This window comes from Ranitomeya imitator, chromosome 2 (genome assembly GCF_032444005.1).
Source record: "Ranitomeya imitator isolate aRanImi1 chromosome 2, aRanImi1.pri, whole genome shotgun sequence".
NCBI lineage: Eukaryota > Metazoa > Chordata > Amphibia > Anura > Dendrobatidae > Ranitomeya > Ranitomeya imitator.
In genome coordinates this window covers 403,511,394-403,532,457 of record NC_091283.1, presented here as the reverse complement: position 1 = coordinate 403,532,457, position 21,064 = coordinate 403,511,394, and the positions used below count along the sequence as shown (strand labels likewise).

Here is a 21,064-nt window from a genome sequence, read left to right as displayed (position 1 = left end):
TTACAAGGGGGAAGGGGACACTGGACCCTGTTCTAATTATCGCTTGGGGGGGCAGGCCTTAACATTCATACATTTATTTCCTGTTAAGTGGTTATTTCCAAAGTTATCCTCTATCCTATGGATAGGGGATAAATTGCTGATTACTGGGGGTCCAGCTGTTGGGACCCCCAGTGATCCTTGGGAAGCAAGCTCTGCAAAGCGCCTTGTTGAATAGAGCGTACGTGCGCATGTTCAACCTCAAGTTTATTCATTCTCAATAGGAATACGTGACAAAGCGGAGTACAGTAATCTGCTATTTCCGGCAGTGCTCTAGACCATTAATGGAGAGGCGGTGGCGCTCCATTCTTGGGATCGCAGAAGTCGGACCCCCAGCCATCAGCAATAGCTTTGCTAACGCTCCTATCAACAATAGAAAAACTGATGCAAAATCTAAGGTCCCCCTAGTGGCAGCTGCAAGAAGACAGCTTTTAATTCTTCAATGGAGACTCACTTTTGGGCCACAGACCTTTTTACCATTTCCACTACCTTCAAGTTCCAGTATCACAGTAATAGCCTAATTTCTTAATGCAATAACAGGACAGATAGAAGTGGCTAGCTCCACCAGTAGTTGTGTTTTGTTTTTTTTTTCCAAGTGGCTTTACACACACACACACACACACACACCTTCACAATGGCTACTTGTGTGCAGTTTGTAAGCGTCCATTACACTGGATCTATGGAAATTCAAAGAGAAGAAGAGGAATCTTTTTAAAAGAGCTGTCCACATGGCTTTATAAAAAAAAAAAAAAAAAAAAGCTCCACGATTGCCAATGGGTTGTATTGGGTCTAAAAATTTGTCTTTGTTGATGTATCCAAAATTGCAAATACCTATGTACCCCAATAGCTTTGGCACTAAATTTAAAATCTTGTATATTGAGTCTTGTGCTTCGTTCAGGCAATGATATTTTACAGAGCAGGATGCCTGGACTGACTACTCGTCTCATGAGTCTCCAAGGTCAAGTCAGAAGACCTCTGGTTAATCCAGGTATTACAGTCCGTCAATGGAAAGTGAATTATGGCTAGCTAAACCTGGCCTAATAGTCACCCCCTTGATTACATTTTTTTATGGAAGATTTTAAGGGGTTGTCCAACTTACAAATAAAATTCAATTAGCAGGAAATGTTATGAAAGAAGCTCTAACCCAATTGCTTCTGCACAGACCACTCCTGTAGCCCTCACTAGGACAGAAGGCAATAATATCCCATTCTTCAGTCACCCAGCCACTGATTGGTTGTGATAGGTGATGATCAAGATGTAATGAGGTGTGCATGAAAAATGGAGTGGCCTTTGCTTGTGCATGGGGATTAGAGGGGGTGAGTCTTTTTTTTTTTTTTTTTTTTTTATACATTTTCTTCCGTTTGAAAGTTGGACAATTGCCTTTAAGTATGGCTTCAAACGATTCTTTATTTATACTGTACATACTAGTTGCTTTGGATAAACTTCTTAGCAACCAGTCTGTTTCAGATTACTCAGATTGCTCAATGCATTTTTGTACAAACACATTTTATGATAAACTTTTTGAAATATATATATATTTTTTTTCATAACCAGCGGCATAAATGAAACCAGTTATTTAAACTAGCTTCTAATCCTTACCCAGCCTGTATACACACCAAGTATAAGATGAAGACCTTCATTAAAGGTGGTGGTGTATGTATACAGGTGTCTAATTGGATCACACAACTCATAAAACCGTATTTGTCCAGCCTCGTAATCCAGGTATATCCCCACCCTCTGAGAAGACGGCTTGTGAGGAACAGGGATGACCCTTCTGTAGTGTATGACAAAATATTGATTCAAGTACCTGCACAGACCCCAAGACTTATCACTATGTCCAACGAGCGAGTGGTAGCCTTTCCTGGCAATGCTGGGATATGTAATTCCCAGCCTCCAATTCCCGGTGGGACAGGTCTCCACTTCCAAAAAATGTCGACCAGAAGAGAAACTCCTGGCACTTAAAACCTGGTTGTACTGAAACCTCTCTGGTATTTTTGGGCGGTTCTGCTTGGACTCCGATCCAGATGCACTTTTAAGGTCCCCAGTAATATATATGTCGTCAGACGCCGTGTTAAGGTCCAGCACAATGTCCGGTGTCTGCTCGACATAAAAACCCATTTTCCTACTTGTAACGATATCCGAAAGGGCTGTGTGTAGTGTTGCCGAAATCAGGCCTACATCCAGATCACACCTGTCATGATTAAGGAGCTCCTCAACACCCCCAAGGTCATGTTTGACTGACTCCCATCTATGAAAGACCGGCAAAGGCTCCGTCATGGTACCCAGCTCCTCCATGTCCTTTATATCTCTGGACAGATTAGATATCTTTATTTCCAGCTCGTGGATGAGATTACAGACTGATGTTCTGACCTGCTCCTCCTGGTTGGAGATGTCCTTTAGGGCTTTGTGTTCTAGAGCATCCAGCTGCCTTCTGATGTCTCTGAACAATGCAACAACACTCTCTGATAGTCCGAAAGCTTTTTCTTGGGCTTCAGTTAGATATTTTTGTAAGTCCTCTACTCTTACCTCTGCAGCCTTTTTTTTTTTGGATAGTTTCTCGAGAACATTTCTTAGGTTTTCCTTCATCTTGTCTGAGGCTTCCATCAATGGCTCCACTTGATGTCCTTCGTATTCCTCAGCACCAGAGCAGATGACGCAGATGCAAGACTCGTCTTCGGAGCAGTAATGTGTGAGGGCATTTTTGGGAGAGGAACAAGTGAAGTTGAGTTTAGTGAAGACGTGCTCCTCTGACATACTGTCGCCTCTCAAGTGGTTATCACATAGTGAAGCTTCACAAGTCAAACAGGATATAGCTGCTTGTAGAGGAGAAAATGTGCAATCTGTACTGAAGATATCATCATCTTCACTCACGGGCTGTGTCTTCGGGGACGGCTGTTGTTCTGGAAACTCCACACTGCACTCCGGACAGATATGATCTCCAGATTCCTCCAGGGTGTTCTGCACATCCATACACTCCTGGCAGAACTTGTGTCCACATCTCAGCCTTATGGGTTCCTTGCAGATGGCGAGACAAGCGGAGCAGATGAGCGTATCTGCCAGATCAGCAGACGCCATTCTCGAAAATATTGAAGACGAGTTAAAAACGTCTCAGAAATCTAGTGGAGCGTGTTTTACCTTATTCCTATTCAGGGCGAGTCTGAAATGTCAGACCTCACCTTTTATGAATTATCATTAACTGGTTCTGCCCCTGGCTAGAGTAGACTATAATTTTAATTGAATACACATGCACAAGGAGAAAACTTTCACATTTCCGTATATAAACTTCCTCTGCTGGATCTTTTTTGGAATTCTCCTGTTAACTATTCTGAGGAGAGCACAAGGGCAAGCCAAAAACTGATCCTGCAGACAATAAATGTCAACTCGTGGGCCCTTTTTATCTTCCATAATCTTGATGCATGTGCGCAGAGTTACCTACCCCGATTCTATCAATGCTTGATCCCCAAGCACTTGTCGATGCCACAATCTGACTCCGAGCTGTGTGGAGAATGTCTTGCAGAGGGTCTAGGGGTTACACTAGCGGGGACATCCCAATGCAGTTCAAAACAGTCCAGATGTGGGCCCGACCCTTCAGAAGGAGCTTCTACATGGTCTGTATCCCATATTATTTGGAAACTGAGGAGCACTTTGACTATTGCCAGGGGAGTACATAAAAATCATGGAGCCCAATAGCAAATGTCCTATTTGGGCCTCTCTCCTTTTTTTTTTTTTTTTGATCCTAATAAAGCTTATACTCGCCTCCTGTGCCGGCTCCGTTTCAGCGGTCAGGCAGTATGTCACAGATAGGATTCAGTACCAAATGTTTGGGGTCTTTTTCTAGCCCGTCATTTGCTCAGGTGTCCCCGCGTTCTGACGCTAGCCCTGTTGGTCTGTAATGGCCAATATTCCTTGAGAAACTAAAGAAAAGTTTTAAGGTATTGAGCACATTTTTGCATTTTTGTTGCGCTTTCTTTTTTCCTATATGAGGAAAATACCGTACTCAGCGTTTTACAGTACCAGCAATGTGAATGAGATTCCTGAAATCTTATGCACATGCTGTTTTTGATTGCAGATTCAAATATGTGGCATGTCAATTTTTGCAACAGAATTTGCCCACACTGAGTGGATAAAAATATGCAACAAACACATACGGTACGTATTTTAAGTGGCGTTTTTCCTGCCGAGACATCAGGATTTCCAGCTGAAACTTCTGCTGCAAATCCTGACAGTTGTCTCGTACGTCTTCCTGCCATAATTTGGGAATCTGGATTTGGAGGCTGGTCAGATCTCCCATCTCTGACGCAGATTTGTCCATGTGGAAACCTCTATCCTCCTCTACCATGGACCTGACTTCATGTTCCATTGGAAAAGTAGTAATAACTGAGATGGAATAATAGTGGAAATAATAACAATAGCGCATATTTGACACTGGTGTTAATAAATATAATAGTGGTGTTATAACAAATCAAAGCATCTTTTTTATGCTCTACTGTGCATGTCCTAACATTCAAATATCAAGTTAATCTGTGAACCAAACCTATTTGGACTATAGATACTGAAACATAGGATTTTTTTTTTCTGTATGCTTCTATCACCAGGTTGTTGCTATATAATTTAAAAGCAGACCTACTTGAACGTTGAGCTCTGTATATCCCCAACACACCACTGATTGGGGGCAGCTTTTTGTGTATACTGTGTATGGGCAGAAATCTGCTAATCAGTGTCAAGGTGAGGTTATACCGCAAGAGGACTTAATGGCATGAGATAGCTAGCCCTCTAGTGATACCCTGCTCATAAAACCATTGATTTTATTGAAACTGCAATATGCAGCTCTCGGATTAAAAAAAATCTGCTGACAGCTTCCCTCTAATCTGTCAGCAGAAGAGATTAGCCATCCCATTTACACTGGCAATTGCGATATCCTAATGTGCCTCTGTTTTTGCAAAAAAAAAAAACTTTTAATGTTCTACCCCTTTATATATCCTGCTGATTGGTTTGGGTCTGGGTTCTGAGCCCACGACCACTCAAGATTGCTCAGGAAGCTATGGTGTGTTCGGTCACCTAGGCTTATTATTGAGCCTGTGCGTGCTCAGCTGAGTGCTCCTGATCAGTCTTTTCAGTGTCTGGTGGGGGTCTCGAGACATGTATGGAGGTATAGCATTTAAAGTGTACCTATCAGTTCAATTTTATTCAAGTCAAAATCTTCTCCTGGTATGTCACATGCAAGGGAAAACAAAATTCATTGGTTAAGAATGGTGATGAGCGAGTATACTCGTTACTCGAGATTTCCTGAGCACGCTCGGGGGTCCTCAGAGTATTTTTTTTAGTGCTCTGAGATTTAGTTTTTCTTGCCACAGCTGAATGATTTACATCTGTTAGCCAGCATAAGTACATGTGGGGGTTGCTTGGTTGCTAGGGAATCCCCACATGTACTTATGCTGGCTAACAGATGTAAATCATTCAGCTGCGGCAAGAAAAACTAAAACTCCGAGCACTAAAAAATACTCTGAGGACCCCCAAGCGTGCTGGGAATATACTCGTTACTTGAGATTTCGCTCATCTCTAGTTAAGAAGTTCCAATAAGGCTAGGTTCACATTGCGTTATGTGAACCCATTAAACGGACTACGTTACACCGCGGCATAACGCGGTGTAACGTAGTCCGTTAACGCCGCCATTGCTTGTAATGGCGAACGTATCGCTAGCGCACGCCCACATTGGGCGGGTGCTAGCGATGTGCCGTCATTTGAGTGACGGACCTTGAACGCTGCTTTCAGCGTTCGCGGTCCGTTCCTCGCTAGCGCAGATCGGGCATCTGCGCTAGCGGGATCGGCAAACCCGATCCCTTTTGGGACATTGCGTTAGCGCAGTCCGTAGCGCTATGCGCTAAACGGACTGCCCTAACGCAATGTGAACCTAGCCTTAAGCCTTGCTCACTAGATCTGACACCATAATAATCACTATGATTAGGCCGAACAATCAGTGGTGACTACGTTCTCCAACCTGTGACTGCTCCAGGGCATGCTGCTAGTAGTGTTGCAACAGCTGGTCAGCTGCAGATTGGAGACCACTACTTTACAGTAACCAGGTTGTTTAGTTTTCCTTCTTTTTACTTGTCTAATATAGTATCTGATAATAAGCCAATTGTTTGTTCTACTTCTAGAGTCGCGTACGGAAAAAAAAACGCCCTCCTGCACAGAAGCTTTGTCTACGTCCTCCTTCACCATACAGCAATGGCTTCTACCGATTTGAGAAATGAAATAACTTGTTGCATCTGCCTGAACCTCTACACCGATCCTGTAACATTAAGATGCGGACACAACTTCTGCTGGGAGTGTATCGAGAATGTGTTGGATTCACAGGAGAGGTCTGTTGGTTACAGCTGCCCTCAATGCAGAACGCGGTTTCAGGAACGCCCTACACTTCAGAGGAACACCACGCTGTGTAACATAGCCGACCATTTCCATTCTCAGGAAGAACGTCCGATATTCTGTGAGTACTGTATCCAAACACCGATGGTGGCTTCCAAATCATGTCTGACGTGTGAAGTTGCCCTATGTGATGTTCACCTCACCGTACACAGCAAGCAACCAGAACACGTCTTAATCGAACCAACAATCTCCTACAGGAGCCGAAAATGCTGCCACCACAGCAAGAACCTCTTATTTTACTGTGCTGAGGATGCCCAGTGTTTATGTGTCTCCTGCTTGCCTGCAGAGAAAAATCGGGGACATGAAATCTGTTTACTGAATGAGGCCTATAGGCAGAAAAAAGAAAAACTGAAGATTATTCAAGACCGTATCCTCCAAGAAAGGGATAAGATTGAAAAGCAAGTCCAGAGTCTCCAGGACCATTTAAAAAGCACCAGAGAAAAGGCAGCAGGTATTGTGGAGAAAGTCAGTGTCCAGTTTCAAGACATCAGGATGAAGCAGGATACGTTGGAGAGTCGTATACTGGACGAGATCTCGAAGCATCAGGAGCAGGTGTCACTGCAGGTCTCCAGTCTGATCCAACAGCTGGATAATAAGAGGGACAGTCTGTCCTGTAAGCTGACTGCTATAGAGGAGCTATGCCAGGTGACCGATCCTCTACTGTACCTACAAGCTGACAATGGTGATTTGATGGGGCATAGCGATGAAAACCTAAAAGAGCTGGAAGTTCCTGACCTGTCTGACGATCTGCTCATTAGCACCCTGAACTCTGACCTGGCGAACATAATGTCTAACCTTCACAAAGGTTATTATGTTCAAGAGGCATCTGGCCTATTATTGGACGTGAACACTGCTGCTAACGACGTGCACATCTCGGATGACCTGACCACCGCTTCCTGGTCAGACGTACATCAGCAACGTCCAAAAACTCCGAAGAGATTTGCCACTCGTAGAGTTTTGAGCACGACTGGATTTTCTGCAGGAAGACTTTACTGGGACATAGAAGTCAGTAAGGAGGGAGGATGGAGAGTGGGGATGGCTTATCCCAGCATAAGGAGAAATGGAAAATCTTCTCTCATTGGAAATAGTGAAAAGTCGTGGGGTCTGCGCAGCTTTAATAAACATTATTCAGTAAAACATAATGCAAAAGAAATTCCATTAGCCTGTCGACCTTCCTGCTACAAAGTGAGGATATATCTGGATTATGCGGCTGGACTGCTGTCTTTTTACGAGCTGGGTGACTCGATGAGACATTTGTATACATACAATGCCACCTTCACCGAGGCACTGTGCCCGGTGATCGTTGTATGGGCCAATGCTTGGGTGAGGGTCTTAAAATAGGCTGGTAGCAAAATCTCTAATATAGCCAGTGAGCAACTAGTTTCCCTTACGAGTGACAGTCGAGTACCTGCCTACATAAGGGGCTATCCTGAGGACAAACTAATTGTATAAGGGCAGGCTGGGTTCACATTGCGTTAGTGGGTGTCCGCTAACGGAATCCGTTACATGGCGCAATTAACGCTATGTAACAGATCCGTTAGCACACCCATTGACCGCAATGTGTTGACGCATCGCTAACGTATGCCATTTTTGGCATGTGTCAGCGATGTCCCGTTATTTTCGGACGGACCTCGAACGCTGCTTGCACGTTCAGGGTCCGTTCTTCGCTAGCGCAGATCGGGATCGCCAAACGCAATCCCCTTTTGGACATTGCATTAGCGCATTCCGTTAGCGTATGCGCTAAATGGATTGCACGAACGCCATGTGAACCTAGCCTAAGGATGCGATTAACGGCAAAGAACATTGTGAGTGATCAACCAGTCAATCATCGCCCGGTAAGCACTGCAGCCATGTGGCATAGTTAAACGCCTTTCCCCCCTCAATCTAAAAAGTACTTGTCCACCCCCTGATATAAAAGGAAAAATGTAGGCAAGTTTAACCTTTTGTCAAATAAATTGTATTTAATATAAAGAGTTGAAAGTTTTGATACACAATTCTAACCAGATTTCTGATGTTATGTTTTAATAAATCATCATTCTATGGCTGTTATCTTCATGTGATGGAACGTGTAACCTGTCTACAGTGAGATCTATATAAAAAGTTGCATAATACATTGCTTTAATTGTTTTTGCACCGATCCAGTGTCACAAGCTGTTACATAGCCTGGAGCTGCATTTGTAATTCTGCTGGCTGTAAGTAGAAACAATCAGCAATGATCACACACTGCTTATAGAGCTGCTACAATGTCAGGGAAGCCTATTTTGTTTTTTATCAAATTACAGTCTGGTGCCAGTTAGCACATCAGATCCTGAACAAACAGTGATGTTCAGATTTCAGCTCTGAGGCATGCAGAACAGTGAGTGCAGCTCTGGAATAGTACACAGAATGTAACTGAGAATCAATTCAGTATTTACATTTTATTGATGAAAATAATTATAATCTAACTAAAACGATGGATATTGAAGAGCATAAAACCCTATGAGTTGTAGTTAATCAGATGAAGGAACATATTCGTACACCGCCAAATCAGTTCGTGTACATAGTCCCGGTTGTGCACTGTGATTCACAGGAAGGCCAAGAAGTGGTTTGTATACTGTCAAGTCATTTAACCATTGTCTTCAGACAAATTTATTGAGATGGTGTGGTGACATCTTGATTTAGAAATCTCCACGTTCTTAGATGTTCAAAAAAAATGAGACGGTTTGACCCTAATCTTGACCATTATATGTCTGTTGTGGAGCAGAGTCCATCCTATGCATCAGACATCAGTCCAAGATGAAGGAATACTTCAACATTCATCTCTGCCACTTGGAGTTCTATCATAGGAACAGCACTGGTGTGTGGATTCTGACTCTGAAGAAGGACCTCCTAAAAGAAAAAAAAAATTCTCCACCTAAATTTTTTTTTTTTCCTCCATAAAATATGAAGTTTATGATTTAAAGTGGTGGCATGCAACTGATGTATGGAGTTGGTGCATGCAGACCTCAGATGCTTATCTTGGTGGCTACTCCTATAGCCCCCATGTATATGCTGCAGAATGTATAGTATGCAGCTCTTTGTTAGTCATCAGACAGGCGATGATCGGCTGCAGGGGTTACATAAACAGAAGCGAGAGCACAAAGATTTGTGGGAACCTAGCCAGAGGTGAAACAGATGTGGCAGGGGGATCAGGTGAAAATGCTTTATTTTAGGTGACTACTCAAAACTTTTCTGCAAGTAATCTCAATCCCTGAAAAAGCAATTTAAGTGAAAGGATGTTTGGAGTGCATTTCCGCGCAGGTGCCTTAGCGCTGGATTTTCCAGCTCCTACTCTTCCCCCACACCCCCCACTACTGTGAATGACAGGGGTGGGTAATTTTCCCAATAGGCCACGTGAAACCGTGACTGTTGTCGTGGGTTGAACCAATCGGCTGAAATTAATTCTGCTCAATTTTAATATTAGCATATTATAATGTCATATTAACTGTGTCGCTATTGAGAAAAATTAAGTATGCTAACATCTCCCTATATACACCGTATGAGCCCAGACATAGCCCTTTATATACTGTAAGAGCACACACAACCCCTGTATATGCAGTATGAGCACCCATATAGCCTCCTATATACATACAGACATCCCATACACATTTTAAAAAGACAAACCCATACAGTGGGGAAAATAAGTATTTGATATAATACCAATTTTTGCAGGTTTTCCCACCTACAAAGAATGGAGAGGTCTGTAATTTTTTTTCGGAGATACACTTCACCTCGGAGACAGAAACTAAAAATAAACAAAAAAGAAATTTAACTATTTAACCCCTTAATGACCGCCAATACGTCTTTTGACTGACCTGAGATATAAGAGAATAGCCTCCCCATACAGATGACAATTCAGCATCTGTCGGTTGTACACTATAGCTGACAACTTGCTGTACCAGCCACGATCAGTATTTGCACCATCTAAATCTGTTTAACCCCTTAGATGCTGCTGTCAATAGTGACTACATCATAAATGGTTAACAGAGTGTGGGGGCTTCTTCTTTGTCACAATTAGTGCCCTCAGATCATGATTTTATGGTCCTGATGTTTGCCATGGCCATTCATGACCAAATAGCGGCCTTAGAGTCTGACGGCTGTAGTAATCTGTTTAGAAGTTAGCAACATTTAGGTGGTTAAAAATACACATTTTCATTTCTGTCATACCACTTTGCATTAATTCCTGTAAAGCACCTGAAGGGTTAATAAACTACCTGACAGCAGTTTTCAATATGTCAGGGGGTGCTGTTTTTAAAATGGTATCACGTTTGTGGGTTTCCCAATATATGGGACCCCTAAAGTCACTTCAAACATGGATAAGTCCCTAAAAAAATAAATTTTGTAAATTTCTTTGAAAAAATGAAAAATTGCTGCTACATTTTTAAACCTCCTAAAATGCTAACAAAATAAAATAACATTTTACAAATGGTGCTGATGTAAAGCAGACATGTGGGAAATGTTATTTATTAATGGTTTGCTGTTGTATGACTATCTGGATTAAAGGGATAATCATTCAAATTTAGAAAATTGCTAATTTTTTAACATTTTTCTCAAATTTTTGATATTTTTTATAAATAAACACAAAAAATGTTGAACAAAATTTACCATTATCATAAAGTATAATGTGTCACGAAAAAACAATCTCAAAATCACTGGGATTTGTTGAAGCGTTGCAGAGTTATTACCACATAAAGTGACACTGGTTAGATTTCAAAAATTTGGCTCGGTCACTAAGGGGTTAAACATCATACAAGGTAATTTTCTATTACATGAAATAAGTATTTAACCACCTACCAACCAGCAAGAATTCTGTCTCTCACAGACCTGTTAGTTTTTCTTTTAGAAGCTTCCTACTCTGCACTCAGTTGTATTAATTGCAACGGTTTGAGTGTGGACAAGTGTCTTTTTGGCTCAATTCACATTAGGGTTTGAGTCCGCAGCGTGGTGCTGCGGACTTCTTTCCTTAAGCTCCACCTACTTCCACATGCGTCTTGCGTACCTGTCTTTAACCCCTTAACAAACGCCAATACGCCTTTTAACGGCGGCAGTTAAGGGTACTTAAACCACAGCGCTGTTAATCAACGGCGCTGTGGAAAAAGTGTATAGCGTTCCCCCAGCGTTAAATTTTCTCTGGGGTCTCGGTTGCCGGGGGTAGCCAAGACTCCAGAGAACATGATCCGTGTCGGTATTTATCGACCCCCCCCCCCCCTCGAGTTGCGATCGCCAATAATTAACCATTTACCGGCGGTCGCAAAAAACAGGGATTTGCCATTTAACTTCTCTGTCCTCTGATGTGATCGCACATCAAAGGACAGAGAAATGGGGTCCCCGATCGCCCCCCAATCCTCACCCGTCTCCCCCCCGGTGCTCCTCGTGGTTCCCCATGGGCCCCGCCATCTTCTGGCAAAAAATGCCGGCACCTGGCACTTCTTTTGGGTCTCCAAAGAACATGACCCCAAAGAACATGATCGGGGTCTGTTTTTACCAACCCCCATGTTGTAATCGTTGGTAATTAACAGTTTTACCGGCGACCACAAAACAAAATGCGGTGTCATTTTCTGTCCTCTGATGTGATCGCAAATCAGAGGACAGAAAAATAGGGGGATTGGGGACCCTGTTATACTTACCGGTATCCCTGGGTCCTCCTGCGTCCCCTCCTGGCTGCCGGTTTTTTTTTCCCTACGGGAAGAAAATGGCAGGCGCATGCGCAGTGCGCCCGCTGTGATGTGCCGGCCGGCAGAGGAAGATTCTTCCTCTTGTTTTATTTTGGTCACTGTGAGATCCTATCACGGTGATCAAAAAAAAAAAAAAATAGTAAATAACTCTCCCCCCCCTCCCCCCCCCTTTGTCACCCCCATAGTTAGGAAAAAATAATAAAGTATGCATTTCTATTTTCCGGTTAGGGTTGGGGCTAAAGTTTGGATTAGGGTTTGGATTAGGGTTAGGGTTGGCATTGGGGTTAGGTTTGAGGTTAGGGGTATTTTGGAGTTAGGGTTGTGATTAGGATTATGGTTGGGGTTAGGGGTGTGTTGGGGTTAGGGTTGGCGTTAAACAGTGGAAACCCCCCAATTCTAAGTACATCAGGGGGTCGCCAAATGAGACAGCCAATTTTGCGCTCAAAAAATCAAATGGTGCTCCCTCCCTTCTGAGCTCTGCCGTGCGCCCAAACAGTGGTTCACCCCCACATATGGGGCATCAGCGTACTAAATACTAGTTGGACAACAACTTTTGGGGTCCAGTTTCTCCTGTTACCCTTGTGAAAATAAAAATAAATTGTACACTAAAAAATCATTTTTGTGGGAAAAAAATAGATTTTTTTATTTTCACAGCTCTGCGTCAAACCCTCACCTACTGTATTCTCACCCATCCCTTGTAGATTGTGAGCCCTCGCGGGCAGGGTCCTCATTCCTCCTGTACCAGTTATGACTTGTATTGTTTAAGATTATTGTACTTGTTTTCATTATGTATACCCCTCCTCACATGTAAAGCGCCATGGAATAAATGGCGCTATAACAATAAATAATAATAATAATAATAATAAACTTCTGTGAAGCACTTGGGCGTTCAAAATGCTCACCACATATCTAGATAAGTTCCTTGGGGGGTCTAGTTTCCAAAATGGGGTCACTTGTGGGGGGTTTCTACTGTTTAGGTACATCAGGGGCTCTGCAAACGCAACATAACGCCCACAGACCATTCTATCAAAGTCTTCATTCCAAAACGGCGCTCCTTCCCTTCCGAGCTCTGCCATGCGCCCAAACAGTGCTCCCCCCCCCCCCCCCCCACACACATATGATGTATCAGTGTACTCAGGATAAATTGCACGATAAATTTTGGAGTCCAATTTCTCCTGTTACCCTTGTAAAAGTAAAATTTGGGAGTTAAAAGATCATTTTTGTGGAAAAAAATGTTTGTTTGTTTTATTTTCATGGCTCTACATCTAGATAAGCTCTTTGGAGGGTCTAGTTTCCAAAATGGGGTCACTTGTGGGGGTTTTCTACTGTTTAGGTACATCAGGAGCTCTGCAAATGCAACACGACGCCCGCAGACCATTCCATCAAAGTCTGCATTTTAAAACGTCACTACTTCCCTTCTGAGCCCCGATGTGCACCCAAACAGTGGTCCCCCCCCCCACATATGGGGTATCAGCGTACTCGGGATAAACTGGACAACAAATTTTGGGGTCCAAATTCTCCTGTTTACCCTTGAGAAAATAAAAAATTGCGAGCTAAAAAAATCATTTTTGAGGGAAAAAAAATGATTTTTTATTTTCACGGCTCTACATTATAAGTGTGAAGCACCTGGGTTTTTAAAGTGCTCACCACACATCTATACAAGTTCCTTAAAGAGTCTAGTTTCCAAAATGGTGTCACTTGTGGGGGGTTTCTACTTTTTAGGCAGATCAGGGGCTCTCCAAAAGCGACAAACGGCGCTCCTTCCCTTCCGAGCTCTGCGGTGCGCCCAAAGAGTGGTTCACCCCCACATATGGGGTATCGGCGTATTCAGGAGAAATTGCACAACAAATTTTGAGGTTCATTTACTCTTTCTACACTTGTGAAAATAAAAAAAATGGTTCTGAAATAAAATGTTTGCAATGTGAAGCACATAAAGGGTAAATGAACTTACTGAATGTGGTTTTGAGCACATTGAGGGGTGTAGTTTTTAGAATGATGTCAAGTATAATACAGGGTATTTTCTGTCATGTACATCCCTCAAAGTGACTTTAAATGTGACATAGTCCCTAACAAAAAAAATGGTTTTGTAAATTTTATTGTAAAAATGAGAAATTGCTGGTCAACTTTTAACCCTTATAACTTCCTAACAAAAAAAAAATGGTTTCCAAAATTGTGCTGATGTAAAGTAGACATGTGGGAAATGTTACTTATTAATTCTTTTATGTGACAGATCTCTCTGATTAAAGGGCATAAAAATTCAAAGTTTGAAAATTGCAAAATGTTAAAAATTTTCGTCATATTTCCGTTTTTTTCATAAATAATCGCAAGTAATATCGAAGAAATGTTTTACCACTACCATGAAGTACAATATGTCACGAATAAACAATCTCACAATCAGCAGGATCCGTTAAAGCATTCCAGAGTTATAACCTCAAAGTGACTGTGGTCAGAATTGTAAAAATTGGCTCGGTCATGAAGTACCAAAATGGCTGTCACTAAGGGGTTAACATTGGGTACACAAGGACATGCGTTGTATGTGGATGCGTCTGTGTGCGTCGTTTTGACGTGCCCGCTGAACGCAAGAAAATGCAACATGTTGCGCTTGGCGGGCACGTCAAAACGACGCACGCTGATGCATCCGCATACAACACGTCTCTGTATACCCAATGTTAAAGATAGGTGTCCAGGACGCATACGGAATTAGGCGGAGCTAAGGAAAAAAGTTTGCGGCACCATGCTGCGGACTCAAACGCTAATGTGAACCCGGCCTTATACAGGTAACAAGTTCAATCGATCACGCTCCAACCTCTCCACCAAGAACAAAGAGCTGTGTAAGGACACCAGGGACAAAATTGTAGACCTTCACAAGGTTAGGATGGTCAACAGGACAATAGGCATCCAGCTTGGTGAGAAGGTAACAACTGTTGGCACAATTATTAGACAATGTAAGCAACACAAGATGACTGTCAGGCTGTGTGCACACGTTCCGGATTTTTCGCTATAAAAACGCGATAAAACTACGAAAAAAAAACCGCTCACATTAAGCATCCTATTTTTAGAATGTAATCCGCATTTTGTATGCGCATGCTGCGTCTTTTTCCTGAGCGGAAACGCATTCCGGAAAAAAACGCAGCATGATCATTAATTTGCGGAATCGTGGGGATTCCACACACATAGGAATGCATTGATCCGCTTACTGCCCGCATGGGGCTATGCCCACCATGCGGGAAGTAAGTGGATCATGTGCGGATGGTACCCAGGGTGGAGGAGAGGAGACTCTCCACAGACATTTAACATTCTATCTTTTACTATTGATGCTGCATAGGCAGCATCAATAGTAAAAAGTTGGTCACACTTGTCAAGCGCTATGTTCGACAAGTGTGACAAAGCTGTGAATCAGTTTTCCAAGCGATGCTACAGATCGCTTGGAAAACGCTAGCATTCTGCAAGCTAATTACGCTTGCAAAACGCTAGTGTTTAGCGGGAATACGCATGACCATTCCGCATGCGATATTCCCCTGGCAGGAGTTGCGGAAATTTTCACGGCAATTCTGCAACGTGTGCACTTAGCCTTAATCTTCTTCGGTTTGGGGCTCCATGCAAGAATCTTGTCTCATGGGGTATGGATGATTCTGAGAGAGGTTAGGAATCAACACAGAACTACTGTTACCATTAGAAATACACTATGCCGTCATGGATTTTAATCCACACAAGGTCCCCCTGCTCGCACCAGCACATGACCAGACATGTTTGAAGCTTGCCAATGACCATCTGGATGATCCCATGCCCACATCTGACTCCCCCTGTCTGGTTCAGGCTTCTGCCCTGATCCTGCACCTTTCCGGGCACATGTCAGCTGTATGGATTAGCTGACATGTGCCCGCAAAAGCCATGGGTGGAATCACGATCCACCCACGGCTGTTAATTAGTTAAATGCTGCTGTCAATCTCTGACAGCGGCATTTAACTCGCGTTTACCGGAAGCGCGTTATAAATCCCACCCATCGGTGACCCCGTCCCGTCACGTCACGCGATTGCAGGTCACCGATGGGTTGGCATGACAACCAGAGGTCTGCAGCAGACCTCTATGGTTGTCCTTGCCGGATTGCTATGAGCGCCACCTCTTGGTCGGCGCTCATAGCAAGTGAACATTTCTTTGTAGCAGACGCGATCAAGTACTGCAGCTTCCAGTCTCCCATGGAGACCATAGAAGCATACCAAAAGTAAAAAAAAAAAAATATAAAAAAAATAAAAATATCAAAGTTCAAATCACCTTCCTTTCACATCATTCAAAATAAAACAATAACAAAAATCAAACATACACATATTTGGTATCGCCGAGTTCAGAATCACACGATCTATCAATATAAAAAAGAATCCAATCGCTAAACGCCATAATGAAAAAAAAATTAAACGCCAGAATTACATTTTTTGGGTCCCTGCTACAGTGCAATAAAATGCTATAACAAACGATCAAAATATCATATCTGCAGCAAAATGGTATCAATAAAAACGCTCGGCACACAAAAAATAAGCCCACACCCAACCCGAGATCACGAAAACTGGAGGTCTTGGAAAATGGCACCATTTTTTTTTTTAACAAATTTTGGATTTTTTTTTTTCACCACTTAAATAAAAAAAAAAAGTTAACCAATGGCGTCGTTCAAAAGTACCACTTGTCCCGAAAAAAAGCAAGCCCTCACATGACCATATTAACCTAAAAATAGGATGGATGGCGTGTGGGGACGAGCAGCAGTTTGCCCAGGTCTGGTGTATAAGATTACTAGAAATCCCGTACAGAAGCTGTAGCAAATATCTGCATATGTGTATACTGATTGGCATGGGGGAATGTCCTGCTTGGTCATACCCTTAGTTTCCGCAGAGTCTCCAGTGGAAATGTCCTGCTTGGTCATACCCTTAAGGCCCCTTCACATTAAGCGACGCTGCAGCGATACCGACAACGATCCGGATCGCTGCAGCGTCGCTGTTTGGTCGCTGGAGAGCTGTCACACAGACAGCTCTCCAGCGACCAACGATGCCGGTAACCAGGGTAAACATCGGGTAACTAAGCGCAGGGCCGCGCTTAGTAACCCGATGTTTACCCTGGTTACCATCCTAAAAGTAAAAAAAAAACAAACAGTACATACTTACCTACAGCTGTCTGTCCTCCAGCGCTGTGCTCTGCACTCCTCCTGTACTGGCTGTGAGCACAGCGGCCGGAAAGCAGAGCAGTGACGTCACCGCTCTGCTTTCCGGCTGACCGACGCTCACATCCCGTGCAGGAGGAGTGCAGAGCACAGCGCTGGAGGACAGACGGCTGTAGGTAAGTATGTAGTGTTTGTTTTTTTTTTACTTTTAGGATGGTAACCAGGGTAAACATCGGGTTACTAAGCGTGGCCCTGCGCTTAGTTACCCGATGTTTACCCTGGTTACCAGTGAAGACATCGCTGGATCGGTGTCACGCACGCCGATCCAGCGATGTCAGCAGGAGTCCAGCGACGAAATAAAGTTCTGGACTTTATTCAGCGACCAACGATCTCCCAGCAGGGGCCTGATCGTTGGTCGCTGTCACACATAACGATTTCATTAACGATATCGTTGCTACGTCACAAAAAGCAACGATATCGTTAACAATATCGTTATGTGTGAAGGTACCTTTAGTTTCCGCAGAGTCTCCAGTGGAAATGTCCTGCTTGGTCATACCCTTAGTTTCACAGACAAGGGGTAACTGCAAATTAAATCATGCCCCTGATTAAAGTAAGCCGAGCCTAATGTCAGTTACGTGGTGATTTGTGGCTATGTAGCGCTATATGACAATGGCATGCTGCTTTCACAGTTGGGAGGGTAGTTGTGCAAAAATCTGTCAGGTTTGGATTTTTGCCCATTGCCATGTTGCAACACGAAGCATCTTTTTAGCTGTAATTGTAGCAATGGTCCATCCATTGTCCTGCGGCCACAGGTTCCTTAGCCTGACTGTTCAGACCTCTTGGAGCTTTAGACGCCACAGCTAAAAAATGAAGTTGAAGTTGAACTAGCTCCATAAGAAATGACACCGCCTAAATTGTCTTCCCTCCACCAAGGCAAAGGCTACAGTTTCAGAAGTTTTGAATGTCTGTAATAGGTGTACTAGTTTTTAACCAATGATATGCTGAATGTGTTGTTTCTCACCCCTTCCCGTTTTGATGTTCCATTTATACACATCGCCTGAAGAATGAAGAATTCCAGAAAGATTTTAGTTAAGATCACCTCGACATGCTTATCATGTCACTCTCTGCAAGGAGAAACGATACTTCTTGGATCCCGGTCAGACGCCTCTCAATCAGCCAAACCAGATCTCCACTTTGCACTGACGAGCGGCAGTACCCCGAAACACAGTGTCTGCAAATTGAGATTCTGGTTTGGCTATTATCCTAAGTCATTTGACAAGGCTCGTTAAAGAGTCGACATTGACTGTTAGTATTGCTACTTCCAATAGGTGGCACTAGAGTTCTAGTCCTCTTCCTCTCTGATGAGACAATTTGCGTAGTTAAGATCAGACATTTGTACTTTGGATTCTTAGCGACCTCCTATAAGCGACTTGTATCGGACTTAATGCAGGTTCCGGAGATTCTGGCCAGAATCGTTTGTGGTAAATTTTCAACAGAACATGGTGCTCAAAGTTCGGCGACTGCATGATTTGCCGATAGACAAGTGATACAACGTCACATCTAAATCTTTACTATATTGTCTACAACTACAAAGAGATTTTTGCTCGTTTTCAACATTTGGCTAAGGGCTATGTGCACAGTATGGAGCTTTAACCTCAAATTTTTCAGCTCTGATGTGACCCTTTAGGTTGCAATAACTTCAGAATGATTCAACAAATCCCAGTAATTTTGAGAGGGTTGTCCTTGTGTTTTTTTTTCATGAAGTATGGGACTTTATGGAAATGGTAAACTTATGCCCATGTATTCTTTACAAAATGACGGAAACTTGAAATTTTTTTGGAAAACTTAGCAAAATTTTCAAACTTTAAATGTTTTTATACCTCTTAACCCAGATAGTCATTAAATAGATTACATTTAACTTATGTCTATTCGTGTTGCGCGAACATGCTCGGGTGCTAACCAAGTGTCTTCGGCGTGCTCGAATAATATGTTAGAGTCCCGTCGGCTGCATGTACGACAGCCACAACACATGTAGGGATTGTCTGTTAGGCCATCCCTCCATGTGTTGTGGCTGGGACATGCAGCCGCAGGGACTCGAACATATTATTGGAGCATGCAGAAGACACTTGGTTAGCACCCCAGCATGTGGGATAACACCTTATCCGAGCACGTCCGCTCATCACTACCTTACATCAGCACAATGTGTCAAATGTTTTTATTTTGTTATGATGGTCTTAAAAAAACTTGCAGCATTTTGATTGTAGAATAATACTTGTAGAGAAAAAAAGCATTGCATACACTGGTCATACGGATGTCATGGATGCTATGTGAGAAAAATCGTATGACACTCGTCCTACTTGGATCAACATCGAAGCATTTTTTTTTACTCTGATGAGTATAAGCCCTAAGGGCCTTCTACACGGGCAGATGATCAGCCAAGTAAACATTCACAGAAATGCTTCCCTCCCATACTGAACAAGTAAGGAATGGTAAGAGATTTTATCTTTTGACATGCAAGAATACTATATGCAGCTCTGGAATGATAGGCTATGTGCACAAGTTGTGGATTTGGTGAGGACCCGCAGCGTTTTTTCTTTGCGGCATTGCACAAAGTCCGCAAAGGATTGGTCAAGCAAGGTTGATCAGTGGGAATGCAGAATTGGTATGCACATGCTGCGGAAAATTCCATCCTGATTCGCAGCGTTTTGTTTGCCAAAGCATGTAAATTCTTTTTGCGGATCTGCAACGTTTCTGCACCCATTGACTTACATTGAATCGGACAAATCCGCAGCCAAACCGCAGGTGTAAAAAGGTTTGCGGATTTGTGTGCCAAAAACACTGCAGAAAGGAAATGATGTCAGAAGGGGGAGAATGTGTGAGCGGAGAATATGTGCGGGTCTGTCTGTGTGTGCATCTGTCTGCGGGTGTTTGCATCTGTCTGCGTCTATCTGCGGGTGTGTGTGTACCCAGGCGTCATCTGATGAGACGACTACTCTCATCTGGCTATGTCCGCTGTCATATATATCCGTGACAGCATAAGCTGAGGATGGGAGTGTAGTCCCATCATCCGGCGCCTGTGTTCAATTGTAAAAAAAAATATACATTTACATACAATATACATACTCACCAAACACCTAATCCCCGAAGCCCGCATCTCCTGCAAGCAATCAAAAATAATAAACCAACATATACTCCCTGTCCGCCGTAGTCCATTTAATAACGAGTGTCCCATGACTATCTCACATGTAGAACAGTCACATTGGGACTCCGGCGATACACTGCGGGAGAGATTACCTCCTGTCAGTGTATCACCGAGCCGCCACGAGAGTTCTTCAGCTGATCAGCTCCGGTGCTCTCACTTTCGGCACCGCTGCGTGAGAAAACTCTTACGCAGCAGTACCATAAGTGACAGCATCAGAGCTGGTGAACTCAGTGATACACTGGGGGATCGATTATCTCCTGTCAGTGTATCACCAGAGACCGGGTAGAGTGGTCACATCTCCTGATGTGACTGTTATACACGTGAGATCGTCGTGGGACACTCAGTAATGGACTACGTCGGACAGGGAGTATTATATGTTGGTTTACTCTTTTATTTTTGTTGCAGGAGATGCAGGCCTCAGGGATTAGGCGTTCAGTAAGTATGGTAATTTAAGATTTATTCTGGCAGTGTGTTTACCATTTAACTATAGGATTAGTAATGTATAGGTGTCTTATGGACGTCTCGCCATTACTAAGCCATTGGCTTGATGTCACCGGACAA

General features: G+C 43.2%; 2 protein-coding genes across 2 annotated transcripts; one reads left to right on the top strand and one right to left on the bottom strand.

The window, feature by feature from the left end:
- Nucleotides 1-1,617: 1,617 nt before the first annotated feature.
- On the bottom strand, nucleotides 1,618-3,111 carry LOC138666673 (E3 ubiquitin-protein ligase TRIM39-like). The gene has a single exon (XM_069754860.1). It carries the CDS (start codon nucleotides 3,109-3,111, stop codon nucleotides 1,618-1,620), a length of 1,494 nt encoding a protein of 497 aa, XP_069610961.1.
- Nucleotides 3,112-6,198: 3,087 nt separating this feature from the next.
- LOC138667448 (nuclear factor 7, brain-like) lies at nucleotides 6,199-9,312 on the top strand. Its single transcript, XM_069755651.1, has one exon. It carries the CDS (start codon nucleotides 6,265-6,267, stop codon nucleotides 7,801-7,803), a length of 1,539 nt encoding a protein of 512 aa, XP_069611752.1. The 5' UTR covers nucleotides 6,199-6,264; the 3' UTR covers nucleotides 7,804-9,312.
- The last annotated feature ends 11,752 nt before the right edge of the window (nucleotides 9,313-21,064 follow it).